At 39.3% G+C, this 20,097-nt stretch overlaps 1 protein-coding gene across 2 annotated transcripts in view; it reads left to right on the forward strand.

Moving 5' to 3' along the window:
* Positions 1-20,097, forward strand: part of USP37 (ubiquitin specific peptidase 37) — a 36,031-nt gene that overhangs the window by 6,092 nt on the left and 9,842 nt on the right. For both annotated transcript variants that reach the window (XM_074594624.1, XM_074594625.1), the window contains exons 5-18: positions 569-750; positions 1,115-1,189; positions 1,759-1,856; positions 3,404-3,488; positions 4,417-4,578; positions 5,053-5,184; positions 7,166-7,289; positions 7,559-7,764; positions 8,934-9,051; positions 10,290-10,369; positions 11,730-11,894; positions 13,372-13,437; positions 14,080-14,230; positions 18,074-18,326. In XM_074594624.1, the coding sequence (XP_074450725.1) occupies positions 569-750; positions 1,115-1,189; positions 1,759-1,856; positions 3,404-3,488; positions 4,417-4,578; positions 5,053-5,184; positions 7,166-7,289; positions 7,559-7,764; positions 8,934-9,051; positions 10,290-10,369; positions 11,730-11,894; positions 13,372-13,437; positions 14,080-14,230; positions 18,074-18,326 (1,897 nt within the window). The remainder of the gene's footprint in view (positions 1-568; positions 751-1,114; positions 1,190-1,758; positions 1,857-3,403; positions 3,489-4,416; positions 4,579-5,052; positions 5,185-7,165; positions 7,290-7,558; positions 7,765-8,933; positions 9,052-10,289; positions 10,370-11,729; positions 11,895-13,371; positions 13,438-14,079; positions 14,231-18,073; positions 18,327-20,097) is intronic.

Below are 20,097 nucleotides of genomic sequence, written 5' to 3' on the forward strand. Positions count from 1 at the left end.
ACAATAAAAACTCTAAGGCTGTGTATACAGTGTTAAGATTAGACATGTTTAGTTTTCAAGTCAAAATTGACCAGCATTCCTTAGTCAACCAGCTATTAGCTCTTTCCATTGCATTACATGTGGCACCTGCTTGGCCCAGGGCTGTCGGGGCACTGTTCTAATTGTGTGGTTTTTAATACGGCTGCTGTTGGGTTTTTTTGTTTGTTTGTTTTTTAATACCGCTCAGGATTGATCTGGGGATAGTTAGGAATCATGCCTTGGATTTTGTAATGTCAAAGCACATAAAGGAGATTTTAAGAACTAAAGTTAACTGACCTACCGTTGGAAAGTCAGAAGGGAAATTGGTTGCTGCAGTAGAGTTTAATGTTTATGACTTGCATTGATATCGTCAGAATTTTACCAGTGTCTAATTAGTGTTAAACTCTTTTAATCTTTTGCAAGTAGCATTTTTCTGCTTTTGGATGCTACACTGTAGCAAGTAAAGCAGTGGTGTAAATGCTAGATTAGACTAAAGATGGTAATATTTATCACTATTTTGGTTGTTTCCCACTCCGCTTTGGTTTTGCAGACTCCTCCCAAAAGAGTGACTGTGGAAAGTAAGGAGGAAAATACATTTCGCAAGGTGCTGGGTACCCCAGCCAGAGCATCTGTTAAGAATTCTGCTGGAACTGGAACACCTAGCAACAGGGTGAATGTTTCAGCATCTCCTGCGTCATCAGTCCCTCACAGAACAAGCTTGTTGGAGAATCGGTAGGAGTGTTATCCTCTTGTTATGATATGGTTAAAATTTAGCTCTTTATACAGCTGCAGGCGGAACTCAGTACCCCTAGAAGTAAGAAGGGAATGTGTTTCTTCGTCTGGTTTTACTGTTGCTTTTAACAGGATGTTAATACGTGCTTTTCCAGCCTCTGGCTGGTACTGGCACTAGAGCTTTATCAACAACTTAGAGTTGGGCAGAGCAAATTCTTCTCTGTATGCTGTTTTATGAGAGTAGAGATTGTGGAAGATAGGTGCAAAATGCACAGAAAGCATTGAGGAGTTCTGGGCAGTTGGAAGAGGATCACTTAGTAGCCTTTCTGAAAGAATGACCACTTCAAAAATTTTCTGTCATCAGTGAAAAGAGGAAAAGAACACAACTTCCTGGTTCAGAAATGAGTGAAGATTATCCCAAAGAGAATGATTCTTCAACGTGAGTAACCGTTGTTTCTAGTTTTAAACTCCTTGTTTGTTTGTAAAGATAACTTTCTGAAAAGAATGCTTGAGTATTTGCTATCTCAGCAACATGGTACAGGCCAATAGTCAACTTCTGAACACACAGGGTGCTTGAAATGGGGTTTGCATTCAGGATTAATGAGGGAAATACAACCTGCTCTAGCAGTTGTTTTACAGGAACTAGCACATGCAAATTTTGTGTCATCTTTCTTTTCTCAGTGTAGTCAGGATTGTCATAGATGCTATATATGTATAGCAATTGGTACCTTCTTTATTGAACTCTGACCCTTTACAAAACGAAATTCATAAAGGGAAATTGCCATTTGGAGAATAAGCTCGCTGTGTTTGAAATCACATTTAACCATAAGTAAGAAAGCCTCTTTTAAATCAATTGGTTAAACTTACCTGCGAGTAAAGTTTAACAGTTCCATAGTCAAGTATTGAAGGTGACAGAAGAGAAATGCTTTAAAACAAGTTGTAAATATCAAGCAGGAATATCCTGTATCTTCTATAACTGCACTGACTTCCACTTTTGTTTATCTGTAGGAATAATAAAGCCTTGAGTGATCCAGCATGGAAGTACCTGAACAGCAGCAGAGAAAAACAGTTGAATCTGAAGCAGGCAGAGGAAAATAGGACATCAGGTAAAAAAAAATTAAAAAAAGTAAAGCCAAATGATATCTGGCTTTGACCACTACCGTTTTACCCATTTGATATTAGTTTAGAAGTTGCTGCAGAGGTGGTTTTCCTAATCTGCTTTCCCTGTGCCACTAACGTTCTTGCTTCCCACAGAGCCATATATGAGATGCAAACAGCTTGCCTTTGTTTCCAAAGCCTAGCCTGCTCTAGTGTGACCCTGACCTTTATACTTAGGCGCCAATGCCAGCCCATGTGCCGCCTTGTTTGAAAATCCAACAAGCAGGTTCAAACTTTGCTCCGAGCTGCCCTTCCCCTTGGGAGGTGATTCCTGTAAACACCTAAGGATTTCCTTTTTGCTTGCTTTCTTGTTTATTTTTAAAGCTCTCCTTTGCTGTTAATGCCCAGATGATTTGTAGGCTGGTTTTTGTGCTGAAAGTGTGTACTGCTTGCTTTTACTTCCCTATCTCTTCCCCAGAACTTAAGAGGGGGGACTCTTTGGGGCCAGGACTTTTTGTTCTGTTTGTAACAAAGTTCTGTTGAATACTGGTGTGTGACATGATTTTGATAGGCAATATAAAAGTATTGACGCTATGTACATAAGCTGGTAAGCAGCACCATTCTTCAGTTTTACTAGTAAATACGGAACCTCTTTTCCCATAAAGGAGAATGCATTCCAGATCTGTTTTTATGGGGAATGTTGCTGAATGCATTCTTTTTTTTAGTGCAGCTCTGATGCACAAACATGTTGCTGGAGGAGCCAGTAACGTGAATGTTTATCTCTGAACGAAAATCTAGTTTGCTCTTTAGAGTCAAAATTAGAATCTGTGAGTGTATACCTGCAAGTTCACATAACAGTATTGCAAACTCCCTTCATATATCTGCATTTTTGAAAGTTGCGTGGCTCAAACCACTTCAAGCTGGGATAGACGCAAACGTTTCTTCATTATCCAAACTGAATTATGCTGTGATTCACCACAATAGGTGTTTTTTTGATGCTTGAGAGCATCTTTTTATATATGGCACCATCTGAGGCATTAAGAGTCTCAGGATTTGACACAGTGATATCAGAACAATGAAGCAATCGTATTTTGCCCCAGGCATATAGTCATTTACTGTGGAATCTGGAGTGGGAAGAGAAATTGTTTTCGCTTCTGCATATTTACCTTGAATTTTGAGAACACTATTGGAAATCATTAGTGAGTTTTCTGTTATGTGTATCTGGTATATTTGAACAAAAGGTGGATATTTATTATCTTTCAGGTAGTTAAGATGATTCAATCACTTTTTAATGTTTCGTATCACAGTTTGGATTTGGTGGAGATTATGCTATTAAATTCAATTAAAACTCCAGCATGTCTTTACTTACGTATGATTAATATTCACATTAGTATTTCTCAGTATGTGTGTTAGTTCTTTCCCAACCAATTCTGGAAAACAATATTTGAGGGTTTTTAAACCTTTTGACTCGATACTTTTAAACAAGTTGTATATTGAATAAATAGCTGAGTTACCTTGAACAAAATGACCTGCCCCTCTCTCTCTGTTTTTCAAGGTATTTTACCACTGCAGTCATCATCCTTTTATGGTAGTCGGTCCTCATCAAAAGAGTACTCCACTGGCAGTTCCACCGTGGACAGGTAGGACTGATTTCACTGGCATGAACTGCAAATGACAGTTCTTTCCCAGGAATTAGGATCTTTGGTTTCTTGTGTGTTTATCTTATGGTATATAGCTTATATGCATAAAATGTGTATATATATTATCTTTTTTCCCCCAGAAGTATAATCTAGGTATTCGACGTGGCTACAATTGCTCTAGTTAAATCTACAAACTCCAGTTATTGCTTGCAATAGATAGACTTTCTAAAATCACCGACATCTATAATAGTCATTGTGAATGAGCGATCCAGATGATATCTGAACTCCAGGTGGTTCAAATTCCGTATAAACTCTGGAACTTTAGAATGAATCCTTGCTTCATTTTTCCAAAGTAGATAAATGGCTTGAAATTATATTTTGATAACAGTATTTTAGTAATACTGAATCCTGCTGAGGTTGGGATTCTTCTGTGTTAGACACTGTGCAGTCAAACTGTTGGTCTCTGCCCTAGATAGATGAGATATAAGAACAAGGAAGAAAAGAAGCATTGTCTGTGCTTTACACATGAGGGACCGAGGTCTAGAGTGATTAGGTTACAAGAACAAGAGACTGAAAATGAAGACTCTGGTCCAGATGTGAATTTTAAGCATATCTTAGGAGTGGTGATCTCATGCTACACAGTCATTCGTCCTCTCATCATATAGTGGGGGGAATTGTTAAATAATTTAAAGACAAAAGACTTGGTTACACTGCGTGCACACCTGTGGATGTAAGGAAATTTAACCGAAGTATTTAAGTGCTCTGGAAAGAATTTCTCTGTCTCACCTCTTCCACATTATGACACATGCCGGTTACCTTGTGGCTTTACCAGTCCTTGTCTCCTACAGTGGTACAATTCCAGGGTCATAGACTACAGCTATTTAAGAGCATTAGAAATCTTACACTTCTTATCCTTTTATGTTTTTAGGTCTACTGTATCCAGCCAGACACCTTCAGCTAAAAGAAGCCTGGGATTTCTTTCTCAGCCTGCCCCTCTTTCTGTTAAAAAAATGAGATCTAATCAAGATTACACAGGGTGGAACAAACCCCGAGTGCCCCTTTCCACCCATCCTCAGCAACAATTACAAGGGTAAATTTAATTTTCTTTATCTAGCATGCATACTTTGATCACCAGAACATGCACATTCTTGTTATAATTATTGAATGGAAAAAAAAATCCTGAAATTATTGAACACTGAGGCAGGGAACACTTTTCCTAGTTTGGAAAATATGTATTCTTACGTTTACTTCCTGTGAATTTTAGAGATATAATAATTTCAGGTAATTCATGTTCCTTTCCTATACTTTCTTGATTGATTCCTCTATCTTGTGTATATACACACATTTTTTTAAAATTTTGATGGTAGGAACTCACGGATGCCTTCCTGATAAATGCCACCTTCTGTGAGTTTTCAGCTTAGCCTGAAAGGCAGGAGGACAACTCCGATCAGAAACTTTGTGGGGAGTGGCTGGGGTGAATGTCCTGTATGTTAGTAGTGTTGTGTTTAACGCTGGCGTGTTTACACATTGACATACGTACCACATTCAATCTTCTGTTTTTCAGATTTTCAAACTTGGGAAACACCTGCTATATGAATGCCATTCTACAGTCCTTGTTTTCAATTCAGTCTTTTGCTAATGATTTGCTCAAGCAGGGTATCCCATGGAAAAAAATTCCACTCAATGCGCTTATCAGGTAAAACTCATTTTCTGTGAAGGATATTTTCTCTTTCATTACTGAGAAACTAGTCTTGTAATACTGAAGCACCTTTGTGGAGAGTGATTTGCATGTGTAGATAATAAATAAATCCTAGAGCTCTCTGTATTTTGGAGTTTTACTTTAGAAATAGGAAGTAGGCTCTTAAAAATTGCAATGCTGAGTTACAGGCAGTCTTTTATATCTTCTACTGTATTTCTAGTGGCAGAGTGAAACGCTTCAGAAGAACATACAAGAAACTTCAAAATAAACAGATGCAGAGTAACTTCTTTTTAGAACATTACCGGCTTGGGTTTAAGCTGGTCACAAACTTCACCTAATATGTGAGGGCTAATGCCTTTTTGGAAAATACTTTGTCTGGTAACTGTGGAGAGTGTTTGAGTTCTGCATACTTAATCTTTTTCTAAATTCAGCTGAACTCTTAGTTCAGACAAACCTCATGTCAAGAAACTCCAAAGGTTTCTGTAACATGTAAAACTCTTTTCTCTTTGAAATTTTTAATTCCTGTGCCATTTGGATTCCATTGTATGTCTGTCAGAAAGAGGGACCGCTGTTTGCTCAATGTACTGCGCTCTCTGCCATTTGGGATTTTTATTACATATGCTCTTTGTTTATTTTCTCTCACTAAACAAGATTCAGGATTATCAGAACCATTTCTGTTTCCATTTTAGTGCTTTATATCTTTTGGGGTCATTTCTATTTTTGCTGTGCCTTCTTGAACTCTTCCTACCCTACTCGGGATCAGAGGCCGTTCCACATGCCTCTTGAAATGTCCTTTCCCTAATTTTTGTAGAAAGACCTCTGAAGCTTGTGCCCCACACACCTAATGGTAAACTGTGGGTAGAGCTTATGCTGTTTACCTCTGATGGAGGGCTGCGTGCAATCCTGTGCCCAAGTACAACAAGTCAGAGCTGGTGCTCAGTAGCATCTGCTTTGGCTTCTGTTGGTTTGGGTATGGGCACTTGATGTAACATGATGAATATTTTTCTGGTTGAAAAGGGATTGCCTGTCAACTGCTTTGTGGTAAAAAAGGCATGTTTCCTAAGATGATTCACTGAGCAGTTGTAGAGGGTTAGGAGAGCACACACTGTAGCTCAGCAGAATGGCAGAAACTTGTTGAGCGGCAGTGAACTGATCAGTCTTTGGGTAATTGAGTATTAGTTGTTGGTTTGGTGTAGGAGGGGATTGCACAGGTCTCTTCTGTCTTTTTTTTGTCTGTGTGTTATGGTACTTGACATCTTCCCATCACCTTCCCATGTATGTGCTATGACCAAAACTGTTGTACTTGGAGTATATTGGGTGTGTATTTCCTGTGAAATTGTAAAGCAGCTGTAAAAGATAACTAAATCACAATAACTGAGAGGCACAGGTAAAGTCAATTTCAACAGTGTTTTAACAAAGTTACCGGTAACACTATATGTAGCTTGAGCCAAGCAACTCCTCATATTACAGCTTTTTCTACACTGTTGTAATGTTTTACTGACAAAAGAAGTAAGGCTTGAAACTGAGTGGAAATTTAAAAATAAAAAAATAAATAGAAACCAATCTGGCCATGCAAGTAGAATCTAATGATTTTGTGTTGCTAATTTTGGTGCCATGTGATTTCATATCTCCTGTCAGTACAAATGTTTTCACATTGAGGGCTTTTTATTCTCATTGTAAAAGACATAGCAGAAATAAGTTTACAGAACTTTATGAGGCTCTTCGCTTTACCTTAAAAGATTGTGGAATTTTTGTGTTCATTTGAATCCTGTTCCAATGATGGCCTCAAATGAGATTTCAAAATACTTGAAATGGAAAAGGTTAATTATATATGAGATATTTTCATACAGAATCCCTAAACCACTTATCAGAGGAGAAAAGCTTTTAGAGACTCTTAAAATGAGGTATTGTGAGTTTTATTTTGTTTCTCTAAAGTCCTGGAAAGCCAATCAGTGTTTCATTGCATTGACTTCTGCAGACGTTTTGCCCATCTGCTTGCTAAAAAGGATGTCTGCAGCCCTGAGGTTAAGAAAGAGCTGCTCAAGAAGGTGAAAAGTGCCATTTCAGCTACTGCAGAAAGATTTTCTGGGTACATGCAGAATGTAAGTATCATATTGTCTAGAAACAATTATGTTTAATTTGTTCAGTGTTTGGACTGCATTGAATCCTGTCAAGCTTCAGCTCTATTTGACAGTGATTTGAGCTTTTGGTTGAATGACAACAATTGCCTGCTGTTTGTTAAAGCAGAACTGCTTTAGTAGTGCTGAATGCGATGGACTAAAACATAATTTCCCCAGCCTGTGTGTGTTTGAGAGAAAGATACTGAATAAAGTTGTACAAAATCAGTTTGATGAGTTTACCCCCTTTCTAGGATGCACATGAGTTCTTGAGCCAGTGTCTGGATCAGCTGAAGGAAGACATGGAAAAATTAAACAAAACTTGGAAGAGTGAGCCAGTCCCTAATGAGGATAACTCACCTGGACGGGCTTCTGATGACCTCTCAGCCACCAAAGTTTACACGTGTCCGGTTATCAGTAACTTAGAGTTTGAGGTTCAGCATTCTATCATTTGCAAAATGTAAGTATGCTTGAGAGCTTTTCTCACACTTACTTTAAAAGACTGGGAAGTGTTTCCATCTTACGTGACTTCATCTGAAGGCTATAACTGGAACTAAGAGCTATGCTTTTTCCAAAGCTAGATATTTAGGAAATATCCTGTGGTCTAGAAATGCTGTAAACCACACACCCTGCTGTCTGCTGCTACAAGTCGTCTTTAAACAGTCTCGTACCATCTAGTTCTTTATTACTTACACAGTGTAAAGCCTCTGTGATTTGCTTTTTGTGTACCGGTTATATGAGAATAGAGAGAAAACATGGTTTCAGCCAAGTAATGTTTCCTCTTATAAAACAACAAAAAAAAACCCAAAACCCACAAAACAACACCAACAAACCCACAAAAAAAAAAAAAAGAAAAAAACAACAAGGGAAGCCATGTTTTTAATTTGTTCTTTCTAAGGACTTCCAGGGAATGGCATTTTCTTCTGTCTCTCTAGGTTATTGCGGAAAAGATGTAACCCAATATGTCTGGACATTAATTGTGTATGACCTGTGCAGCAGATTCCCATACAGGATACTTGCATTCCACAGAGCTTTCATGAGCACACATATTTGGGAGAATTACTTTGTGTGTACTGCATTAGTTCCCTAAAATAATAAAAAGTAAATTGCATGCAGGTAATAATTATTGAAGAGAAATGACTGTAGGGTCCTCCCTGCCCCCTCCTCTCCCCCCACCCCAAAAAAAAAAGCAGAAGAAAATTGAGAATATTTTTTTTTTTTTAGAGGGACTCTACTATTTTTTTTCTAAAACCAGTTTGAAAGTATTTCTATGCTTTTCTTTCTTCTGGGCTGGACTCACTTCTCCTAAGAGTGCTGAATTAAGGTGTGTTCAGCTACATAGCAGTCACTTTAACTTCTTGTATACCTGATCACTTGCCTCTCCAAAGCAGTCTGTGTTTTTTTTGTTCTTACCCTTGCATAAACATTTTTTCAACTTCTAAAGCATCAAAGCGAAATCCCAAAATTCACCTTTTTCATAAGCATCAAGCAGTTTCATTTGGGTGAGTAAAAATAGATTGAGGTATATATTTACTGGGAAGTTAGTTACTTTAGCCTAAAAAATATAAGTTGTCATTAATTAATAAAATATATGTTTCATCAGAGTTACATAAGCATGTTTCTTTTTAGGTGTGGTGAAACAATCACCAAACGAGAACAGTTTAATGACCTCTCCATTGACCTTCCTCGAAGAAAGAAATTGCTTCCTTCTCGATCAATCCAGGATTCCCTTGACCTCTTCTTTCGGGTAAATAGTTTTTGGGGTTGTTTTTATTCACTGTGGAGTATGTGTAGGTTATGTACAGTATGGAAATTTTGATTGTATAGCTAATTATTAGTTTCTGTGGCAGTGATTGCAGGCACGTGAAATAATTAACTTTGCACTTTTTTGAGGTTTGTACATTAACAGTATACAGGAATTTTTGTTCTAAAACGATGTGCAGAATTTAACTGATCCTTACAATACTGCTGTGAAATAGGTAAACTTCCCCATTTTGTGGTGGGAGAGCAGAGGCGTAAACAAATACAAAGGAGAGAAGGGAGGCTGTCAGATTGAGATAATCACACAGGAATTGCTGCTTCCTCTCCTGGGCTAGGATGCTTCCAACAGCTTATGTGCTGGCCTAAATTAGCATGGAGGAAAAAGGTCATGCAGATATAATAATTAAAAAAATAGTTGTAATATGTGGATGCTCATCTTGCAAGTAGAGCTTCAAGGTGAGGTTTATGAAGGCTAAAAATGAGCCTTACGTCTGTGAATTAGTGTTGTATTTTGTCATATGTCGGGACAGACCTTTGTTTTTTCTCCATTTACAGATAGTGTTTTCAATAAATAGAATAATTCACGGACTTAACTCTTCTAAAAGCTGATGGAGGTCTTAGGATTAAAAAAAAAAATTATAGTGGCGTCATTTGGCCTCACTTAAAGAAAAGGGCTGTAAAAATGTTTGATGGCTAAGTCACATAATTTCAGCACAGTGGTGCTTCCCCTTTTGCCGTCTGTTCAAAACTCTACTCTGGTGCAGCATATCCTTGAAAAGTTCAGATGAGGATAGCTTTTCAGGAACAAAGTTGACATTTTGAACAAGAGAGAGAAAACTTCATAAACTTCATGGCAAATTACATTCCACCAAAGGTTATTGGGAAAAAAAGAGCTGTCTATAAGAGAGAAAACTGTAAGCCTTGCAAGATTGTCCCCTGTCTTTGGAAGTTAATTTGTCTGAACTGTGACTAATTCACTGGTCTGCAACAGACTTGCAGTAAAAATTCCAGCTGTTTTAGTGGGTATGTTGCTGAATTGTAAGCTCTGTTACCTGTCCTCTTAGCGGATGCCCTCTTGTAAGGTTATATTGAAGGTTATTACAATTTTAAGTGTAACTGGTGTTTTGAAGAGCTTCTGTAACAGCCAAAAGCGATGTGCCTTCTGTTGAGATCTGTTTGCCCTGTCTCTTGTTCCACTAGTCATTTTTCTGTTCCCTCAAACAGGCAGAGGAGATCGAGTATTCCTGTGAGAAGTGCAATGGGAAGTCTGCTGTTGTCACACACAAGTTCAACAGGCTTCCCAGGTAAATGTTGACATCTGTTCCTCTCTTTCTGGAAACACGTGTTACAGAAGTGCAAGCAGAAGTCCCTCGAAGAGTAGAGCTGGGAAAGGACAGAATGTGTGGTGGGCAGTGTGTGAGGAAGATGCACGTGCAGCCAGTAGTCTTCACGCTGTTCTTCAGTTTCCCACGAAAGAACCTCTCTTGAGCACCCTCTGCAACCCTTCTTTCTTCCTCCCTGTTGCTATACAAGGAGGCCTGAGTTTTCCCCTTCCCCTTTTGGGGGGGTTTCTGGGATGTAAGGGAAGCGGAAACAGTAAATGTGTTCTGTAATGTTAATATTTTGTGCTCAGCTGACATGATGGGCAGGACTGAGTTGGAGGCATTAGTGCCAGAAGGTACATAGAGTGTTCTGCTTTGATCAATTAATTCTTCCCATGCTGATACCTGTTTTCTGTCTCAGTAAGCCTGGCACTTTGAGGAAGAAGGCGGACACTGTGGGGGTTAATGGCATGCTCAACAGATTCTGACCTCGTGGCTGGGTTTAGATCATTATTTAGAGTGGAAGTGCTTGGAGATAGGGATCACTTTCTCTTGGTACGTAAAGCTAAAAGAGTCTGTTGGATGACTTTATCTGGCCTATGTCCTTGTCCCAGGTATGCTCATACTGAACCCAGTAACTTGGTAGTTAGCTTGCGTTTTGCTTAAATAGTGTATTTATGCTAGCACTGCAAAAGCCTTGTCAAAGGTTTTGAATATTAGCCCAACATTGGTGAGGATACAGCTGCATGATCAAAACAGGCAGTACAAAGTGCAGCATAAGGGATAAGATTCAGTGTAAGGAGGCCTTTTCAGGCTCTTTATGCTGTTGTGATCAAAAGCTCTTTCGAAGAGAAAGTGTTGTGACAGAGAAACCGAGTACACGTCTTGCACTGAGCACAGTTCCTCCGCAGATTTGGGTACCTGTGTGATCCCTCCATCACAATCTTGAATATCTGGGAGTAATATACTAGTATTCTGGCCTATAATGGTAATATTTTGATTGTTTTCTGCCTCTCACTGTATCGTAGAAATAATGAGTTTGGTAAGAGCTGCTTGCTTCTGCTTGAGTGAAGATCAAGGTGATACAGATCAAAGCAGGAAGGCTCTTGAGTCAGCAGAGTCTGCACTCTGCGCCTTGCACAAAGTTGAGTGATGGACAGGAGAGTAATTACTTGTCTCTTGCCAGATAAGAGATGGATTGTGTTTCCCTACCACCCCAAAGTAATAATCTGGTTTACAGTCAGGGGAATGCGTTTTGTAAACAGGGCTACTTGGATTTTGAATAGGTTTTCTCTGATTTCTGTCCTGAGATTAACATTTGTCCTTCTCTTATATCTCTCAGGGTCCTGATTCTTCATCTGAAACGATACAGTTTCAATGTAGCATTGTCTCTCAATCATAAAGTCGGGCAGCAGGTGGTTATTCCAAGATACTTAACCCTGCTCTCACACTGCACGGAAAGCACTCGGCTGCCGCTGACGCTGGGATGGAGCGTCCATTCTGCAATGTAAGCGTACAACTTGTGATTTGATCCGTGCCGTGTCAAGCATATATGCCACAAGGGAGGCAGTTGTTAGATCTCCTCCAGAAGATGCGTGGGCAAGGAAACGTTAAAATTATGCAGCTTCAGATGTGCGCTGCTAGTTTGTAGTGATGCCGCCATGAGAACACGCAGGGGAAGGAAGCATGATAGAAACGGTAGGAAGAGTTGGTGGGGCATTATCTAGGGAATATTTGGTAAAATAATATTCTTCACTGTCCTTGAAAATAACTTTCTATCCTTTTTAAGAGAGCTTCTGTTAGTAATTTCTAAAATTTATGCCTCTTGGTCCAAAACAATCTGGATTACTTTTCCCTTCACAGCATGCTTAATATTATGCTCAGGAGCTAAACATAACATCCTACCTTTTTCTGCTAATTTCCACTTAACCCCTCCTGTGCTGTCATTCATTTTTCGTTGTCTTTCCTGTGCCACTGTAGTATCTGAGCACTTCACATGCTGAAAATACTCTCTCCTTTTCCCCGTGACAGTTATTTCTGTACAGCAGCTTGTCCTGAGACACAGAGATTAAATGTGCCAGTTGTCACATAGGAAGTCTGTGGCAGAATAAGGAACAGGAAACCCTCAGGTCTCTTACGGTCCCTGCCTAGTGACATAACCATGGTAGTCGTAGTGAGTTAGGACACATCTGGTGTGTATGTTTAGCAGTGTGGCATGTGTTCTTGTGCTGAATGTTCAGTGACGTTTGAGATTTACATGGATGTTTTACAAGAGTTTGCTTTAACAATAGATATCTTAAACACAACAAACAACTTAAGCTAACCAGAGCAGAAATACTTGAAAATATGTTTGAAAGAGCTTTCCAATGGCTTTTTTTGGTCATTGAAACCATTCTGATTGACCAGAGAGTGGAAGGGTAAGTAGGCTGGAGGGACGCAGCCCTGGTTTGAGGGGGAAGATTAGGAAAGATTTCTGCGTTGGCAGCCATCTGGTGGATAGATGTGTAGTGATAGTGGTGGACTTTGAGGAGCCCATGAAAGGATTAAATGGAGCAGGAAGTTTGTTTAGAAGAATCTAGGTAAGGGAGGAGAAACGGAGATGTGGGACATGCCAGAAAACCGGCTGATCCAGACAGCAGCAGGAGACTGTGGTTTGGGAGCAGGAACTCAAGTGTTGGTGGGAATAAAAAATAAAGGAATGAGTTGTCTTGACATGGGAGCCCAAAGCCTTTAATTTGTGAGCTTGTCCCTAAGGGTGCATCACTAAGAAGTGAATCAAGTTTAAAGAATTATATATGATTTTGAACAACTGTTGTATATTTATAGCATGATGGAGTTATTACTCTAAATCTAAGCAATTAGCAAGTACATGATGGTATTCTACTTGTTTCTTTGGTCATGGATTTGCATGCATAGCAGACAAGTAAACACTTATTTTTTTAAAGACTGTAACTGCTGCAATAAATACTTTGCTTTTTTAATAGTTCCCGTCCGTTGAAAGCCTCCCAAATGGTGAATTCCTGTACTATAAGCACTTCCACACCTTGTAGGTGAGTTATAGCTCTGGAATGCCCATGGCCTGGGGTTTCATGGGATAATTTTTAAGGCTTTTTAAAGCTTTCTAATTATTCTTCTTTAATTTTTCCGCTTTTTCTACTTATTTTCTTTACTTTCCATTTTTTAATATTTTTTCTATTGTAGTAAATTATTTTAGCTACTGTCTTTTTTCATATCTGAGTGTTACATGCTAGCTGAAATTAATATCAATGGTACCATTTGCCTAATTGACATGGTCACCTTAGCATTTCTTTAGAGAACCTCTGGGGACTTGTAAGTAAGCAAAGATGATTTTTTTTTTTTTTTGTTTTTCGGACAGAAGGCCGAGCATCAGAATGCGAACTGGATTTAGTTTGTACAGATGATTTGTCAGTGCCAGCTATCTTAAAGTAGCTTGCATTTGTAGTTGCAAGTTGCAGGCTTGAAGTAGGTATGTCAGTTAACCTAGTAAAATATACCTTTTCTGAAAACTGCCTGCTATGGTAATTTAATTTCAGTGTCAATTGTTTCAGTTTGTTCCCCAAATTGTACTGGCCTGCAATGTGAAAGTTGGGTGTAACGCTTCTTTAGTAGTTACTTCAAAACAGATTTGTATAATGCTATAAAGTTTTTATAACCGCGTTTTTAATTTACAGAAAATACACTTTCAAGTCAAAGAGCTCTGCAGCGCTCTATGTAGATTCTGACAGTGATGATGAGCCGTTGAAGCGCTCTGTTGCTCATAGCCAAAGGTTGTGTAACATACAGAGTAGAGATCAGCAACAACTGCAAGAAGAGCCAGAAAAGGTAAGGGGAAAAACCACAGACTTTCATGTACGTAGATCCTATATGTGCTTATGTCTGGCCTGTGCTTTTCTTAGCATAGACTATGGGTAAAATTGATGTAAGATAATATTTTTTCTCCTAATTAGCACTGCAATGCTGGAAGGGAGTGCTTTGCGAATTGGCTTCTCTGTACAGTTGTCTTGGGTTCCCACTGGGAACAGAGGTAATTGCGTTGCAACTGCACTTGAGTTTTCAGGTTATGGATACCAGCTGCTTAGCAGTTCTATCAGTCCTTTGGGTAACTTTCACCAGTAACATTTCCAGGCTGAAGTATAATGGGCTGTCAATAATAAAATTATGCAGTAAAGTCCTTGATTAAATTAGATCCAGTACAAGTTGGGCTAGGCAAAATATTTGGTTGGGAGAACATCTTGCACATCCAGTCTGTGTCCCCTTTCAAGTGTGGCTTTTTAAAGGCTTTTAGAAACTGAAGTTATCAGTCTTTGGAGGTGGGCACATAGAAATGTGTAGAGATGGAGCTCATTGATATAAAGGCACTGTTAACTTCAAATTGCTTTTGAGCACTTCATTGTGACTAGCATTAGTGTTGTGAAGATTTTTTTTTTCCCTCAACCAGGACAGTGTATTAGCAGGTAGGGGAGTTATCTGGAGAAGAATGATGACTCAGAAGGGAAAGCAAGAAGCTTAGAGGATTATCTTGCAGTACCACTTTCTTCTGTTAGGGTATTGCAGGCCTAGTGCTTAGGAGAAGTGTCCTGCATCTCAGCTTCTCTAAAGTTTTTGACAATGTTCATGGGGTTATTTCAATCAAGCGTAGACTTGTGGTCTTGATTATGGCATGAAAGGACAGGGGTAAGCCTGGCTGAATAACAGTAGGTAGATGTTAGTAGATCTAACAGTAGATTAGAACAGTAGATCTAACAAGAGGTAGATGTCTAGTTTCTGATCTGATGGGAAGATCAAACCAAGGGAGGATCCTCATCCACTCAGTATTTAATAAATGATAAAACAGATAATGAGTATTAAATTTTCAGAAGACCCAGAGCTGGGAAGGGCTGCAAGTATGTTGAAGCTCAGAACTACAGTTAAGAATGATGTTGACAAATCTGAGAAGTTACCTAAAAATAGGAGGGGTTGTTCAGTAGGAACAGGCTAAACGTGCTAATCTTAGCAGGACTAACGACTGTAAATGCAGGGAGGGGTGCGAACAGCTGGGAAAGCAGTGGGCCTTCGGAAAGCCAAAATGTGACAGTCAATAACAAGGTCAGGCTGGTTGAAAACACAAGTGTATAGACAGAGGCACAGCCCGCAGTTTGCATGAAGTAATCCTTCCTTTTTTTTCCTCAGCATTGAGGTTTAGCTAGAGTTCTGCATCCAGCTTTGGGCTCTGAACTCCAGAAGAGTTATAGATTAATTGGAGAGGGGCCAGAGGAGAGAAGCATGAATGGTCAGAGGTCTAGAAAGGAAGAATTTGGGGGGAAAGAGCAGGCAAGTGAACTTTGGCCGTTAGTTTAAGGAGAAACCTAAACAGGGCTTGTGTCTTTGAGGAAGGGAAAGAAATGAATGGAAACACTTGTGTTGTTTTCCATGCTCATGGTGGATGGAACAAAAATTAATAGACTAAATTGCAGACATTAATTTTTAGATTAAATATTAGGGAAAGCTTCCTGATGCTCAGGATGTGTAGGAATCGAATGGATTCCTTTGGGAGAAAGTAGAAAAACCCTTTGCTGAAGCTCTCAGGGACAGGGTAGGCAACTGCTGTCCTGCATGGCGCATCTATAGCTGGCTGCGGGTGGGGGAAGGAAACTAGCTTGTCTTTGAAGTCCCTCATAGAAAAAGTATTCCAAACTGTTCTAAATGATTCTTCCTTGAGTTTTGTTTGTGAGGAAGTGTAGGGAGTCTCTATCGCACAAGCCCTGTGAGTGCAGAAATTGTGGGAATAAAGCCTGTTAATTTGAATAGCAAATTAATTATAGGCTTTCCAGCCTGTTGTGGGAAAAAGACAGTGGTGGTGATGATTCCACATAAGTAACTTTATTCTTTGTGGCCATGCACATTGGCCACTCCTCAACCACAGGCCTGACCAGCCGTCTGTCATCATTAACCAGATCCTCTGTCCTTCTCTGTGTTGTCCTGGGAGGACCCGCTCCTGGTTCTTGCAAGTGCCATTGCTGCTGCACCGTTTCCCTTGGAATGCCGCTCATAGCAGCTGTGGATGGGGTTGCATTAAGGGCTTGGCAGTCACTTCGTACGGCCAGTATATTCCCTGCGGGGCACTGCTTGCAAAACAGTCCTGCCGCGCGGGAGAGCAGCTGGAACAGCGGGTGTATACAGCATGGGGTTGTAGAGGCAAATAGCAGTTATCCAGCCAAAGTGGGCAGAACTGCCATTTCTGTGATTGCTGCCTCTGCAGATGAAGTAGGATTTGAAGTACTTCTTAAAAATACTTATTTAAAGCAGGCTGTCCTAGAGGCTAAGCTTCTTAAAATCTATGCAAATAATTTCTAATAGAAAAGTTGTATTCAAATAATGCACAGATGCTGCCAAGTCTTTAAAGTCCAGCCACTGAATTAGTGGTAGTTGTTGGCAAAGTGCCTGGAACTAGAGTTTGCTGAAGAGCTAAACCAGTTTTGACATTAGTAGCCTACAGGTGCAGAGAAAGAAATCAGAACGCTTAAAAAGCAGGTACTCGGCTTTCCTTATTCAGTGCATGAATAGATGTGAGGAGAGAGGTTTAAATTTGTCAGTTCTAATTCTTGGAGGGCATGATGTCTAGAAATAACCGATTTAGCTGGCTAATTCATTTGCTAATCTTGTTTGATAAGCCAGTTTTAATACAAAATGTTTGCTATATAAAACTAGTCTTGATTATCAAAAGCTTGTTGTATTTACGTAAAAAGTGGCAGTAAAAATGTATCCTTGTTTATTTTAACGAAGTTCTGAGACCTATCTAAATGCAGTTTGCAGTAAGATCTGGGCAAGTACATTCTAATAGAAACTATTTTCCCCCCATTTTTAACATAATATAGTAAAAAAAAAGTAAACATTTGGTAAGTGGTGTAAATATGTATACATGGAGATTAATCTCCTGATTAACAGTTAATATCAAAATGATTGAAATTGCTCCATTAGTTGCAAGTCAGTATGGTTTAGGAGTTGATGAGCATCAGTTTTAGGAAAATAACTAAAAAAGGAAACATTCAGACTATGACTGAAGTGTTTTTCCTTTCTTCCAATTTAAAGTCATTCTGTTCTCTTTTGGAAAGAATAATCCCCCCTTTCCTTCGTTAACTGTTTCATTACTTGGTTTGCAGACTCACGTGTAAGATTTTGTATGGCAAGTCTGCAGCACTAAACCTAATTTTAATTGCTCTTTGGACTAGCCTGATTTCAGTTCCTATCCTTCCATCCCTGTGTTGAGGTGCAGTTACTCTCATGCTGCTGTTTCACCTTGCTCTGTTAATAAGCTTGCAGTTTTGCTATTTGTAACTCAGTATTTTAGCAGTGATTTGCCAGAGGCTTGAGGATTCGTCAGAACCTAAAGGTGGAACACGTGTGTTGAAGGAAGGAGTGGAGAAGAGTTACCTTGTTAATGTTAATCCACAGGGCCTGTAAAAACTGGTTGTAGTTTATATTTAAATGTTATTCCTTGGAGTGAATGTAGCTACAAAGGTTGTGTCTCCATTGAGTCCCATATAACTATCTGTTTAATGTTGACAGAGCCAAGCTCCCGCTCCCTGGGGTTAATAAAATAAATGAAAAAAATCTCCACAGAAATGTAAAGCTGATGTTATGTACCTGTTTATTCAAGCACTTAATCATAACTCCATTCATCTCCAGGGTTCAAAAAGAAGTAAAATGGAAGGCGATAAACCTGAGCTGGGTAATACTGGTTTTGATGGGATGAGCGAAGATGAGCTACTAGCAGCTGTCTTAGAGATTAGCAAAAGGGAAGCTTCTCTGTCTTTGAGCCATGATGAAGATAAGCCCACAAGCAGCCCAGACACTGGTTTTGGAGATGATGAAATTCAGGAATTGCCGGAAAACCTGGAATGTATGGAGATGGAGAAACCCAAAGCAGCATTAGACTCAGGTAAGGCAAAGTAACCATCTTAATTGGACTATAGTGAGCTAAAGCGGGTTACTGACAGCAGCAAGTTAGTAATGTATGGTGGCAGAATCTGGGTGCAAATGCACTGCTGAAACTGCCTGCCTTCCCCAGAGTTTTCTTACAGTTTCCCTGTGTATAAAGCATTTAATTAATTGAACTGTGAAAATGTATTTTCTTGTATGTCTGTCACCTCTCTGATAAAGGTAAGGTCATCTTCAGAGTTAATTTCCATTTTTTTCTCTCTGGATTAACACATGCTTCCACTGGTTCCCATACCAGATGATTCAATTTACTAAGATTTTGCAGTGTCTGGAACTTAATCTTCCATAATCGGAACAGGTTTTCATTTCTGTAGCTGTTGCAGCCTAGGCAGCGCAGTAGCAGTGTTCATATCGCTGGAGTGCAAGAATGATGCAAAACTAGAATGCTTCCATAAGCACAGTTGTTTTGTCACTAGTTACTAATTAATTTAGCTCTATCTCTGTAAGTTTTTCTAATACTTTGTGTGAGAGTAGACCCTTGAGCATAAGAGACTCCGCATGTGAATTATGGTCTCTGACCCAAAGCCACAGTTAAGTACAAGAAGGAGCCTGTTCGATCTCAGTGTGGGGAAAACTGAGTCTTCCTTTAGTTCGCTAAAGAAAATTTAAGTGTTTATCACTTGTTGTGTGCTATATGCTTTCAGTCAAATTCTTAATTCTACTAGGCCTGGAAAAACAGGCCAACAATATGCTCTCCTCCTCTAAGAGCCAGGAGGTTAAATACTAGCAACGCCCCCACCCCCCTTACCAAAAATCACGCTTATTTCAGTAGACAGCTCTTGACAGCTTTCATGTTGAAGACAGCGTAGAAGAAAACTAAGTGTGTGGTCAGCCTTGTTTGTGCCCTCCTTTATATACACTGGTGTTGCTTATGGCTGTGTGAAAGAGAGTTGTGAGAGTGTGGCCACGTAAATGTATCTCTGTCCAGGTTTTCTTTGGAAAGTATAATGTCATTATTTGAAGGCTCTATTGTGACACTTCAGCAAAAAGCATGTGTTTAGTAAAAGTTTCTGTATTTGACTGTGTATGACCAAAAAAACCCAAGTACTAGTCAAAGCATGGATTTTGGCATTCTGATGAGATACGTATTTGTGTATGTTGAATTACCAGTTATGGTAGCTGAATGTAACATGGCACGAGTTCACAATCCTATGTTCTATTTAAAGGAAACTTAATTGCAAAACTATATCAGACAAGATGCTTCTAAACATGATGGATTTAACTTGGTCCATTTCTTGTTACCGCTAGTAATAATATTTTTTTGTAAACACTGAATAGTTTGTGGTGCTTTCAAAAAAGGCTAATTTAGATAAGACAGAAGATGTCTTTTTTGATACATGATCCTCAGATAACAGTTGTGTGAATCAATTGAGTATTTCTTCTTACATTGGAAGTTTTCAAAGGTCATGTAATAAATTCTGTTTTGTTTTTCATCTTAAGAGGATTAGACTGGTGGATTATATGGCTGGTTCTGGTGATCTTGTGTTTAACAGGTCACAGATACTGAGACTGCCTTGTATAATCCTTGCTAATAACTAATAAGCAGATGTCTAAGTCTGCATAGGGCAAAACTATAAAGTTTCACATGTTGTTGCACGATAGCTGTTGGAGCAGGTCCTGACTCTTTTTCAGCTGCAAGTAAATGGGAGAATCATTGTCCTGCAACTGCAGGAGATGTATGCAGTGGTTGAATGAATGCTCGTTCCGGAAGT

Source organism: Larus michahellis, chromosome 7 (genome assembly GCF_964199755.1).
Source record: "Larus michahellis chromosome 7, bLarMic1.1, whole genome shotgun sequence".
In the NCBI taxonomy this organism is placed as follows: domain Eukaryota; kingdom Metazoa; phylum Chordata; class Aves; order Charadriiformes; family Laridae; genus Larus; species Larus michahellis.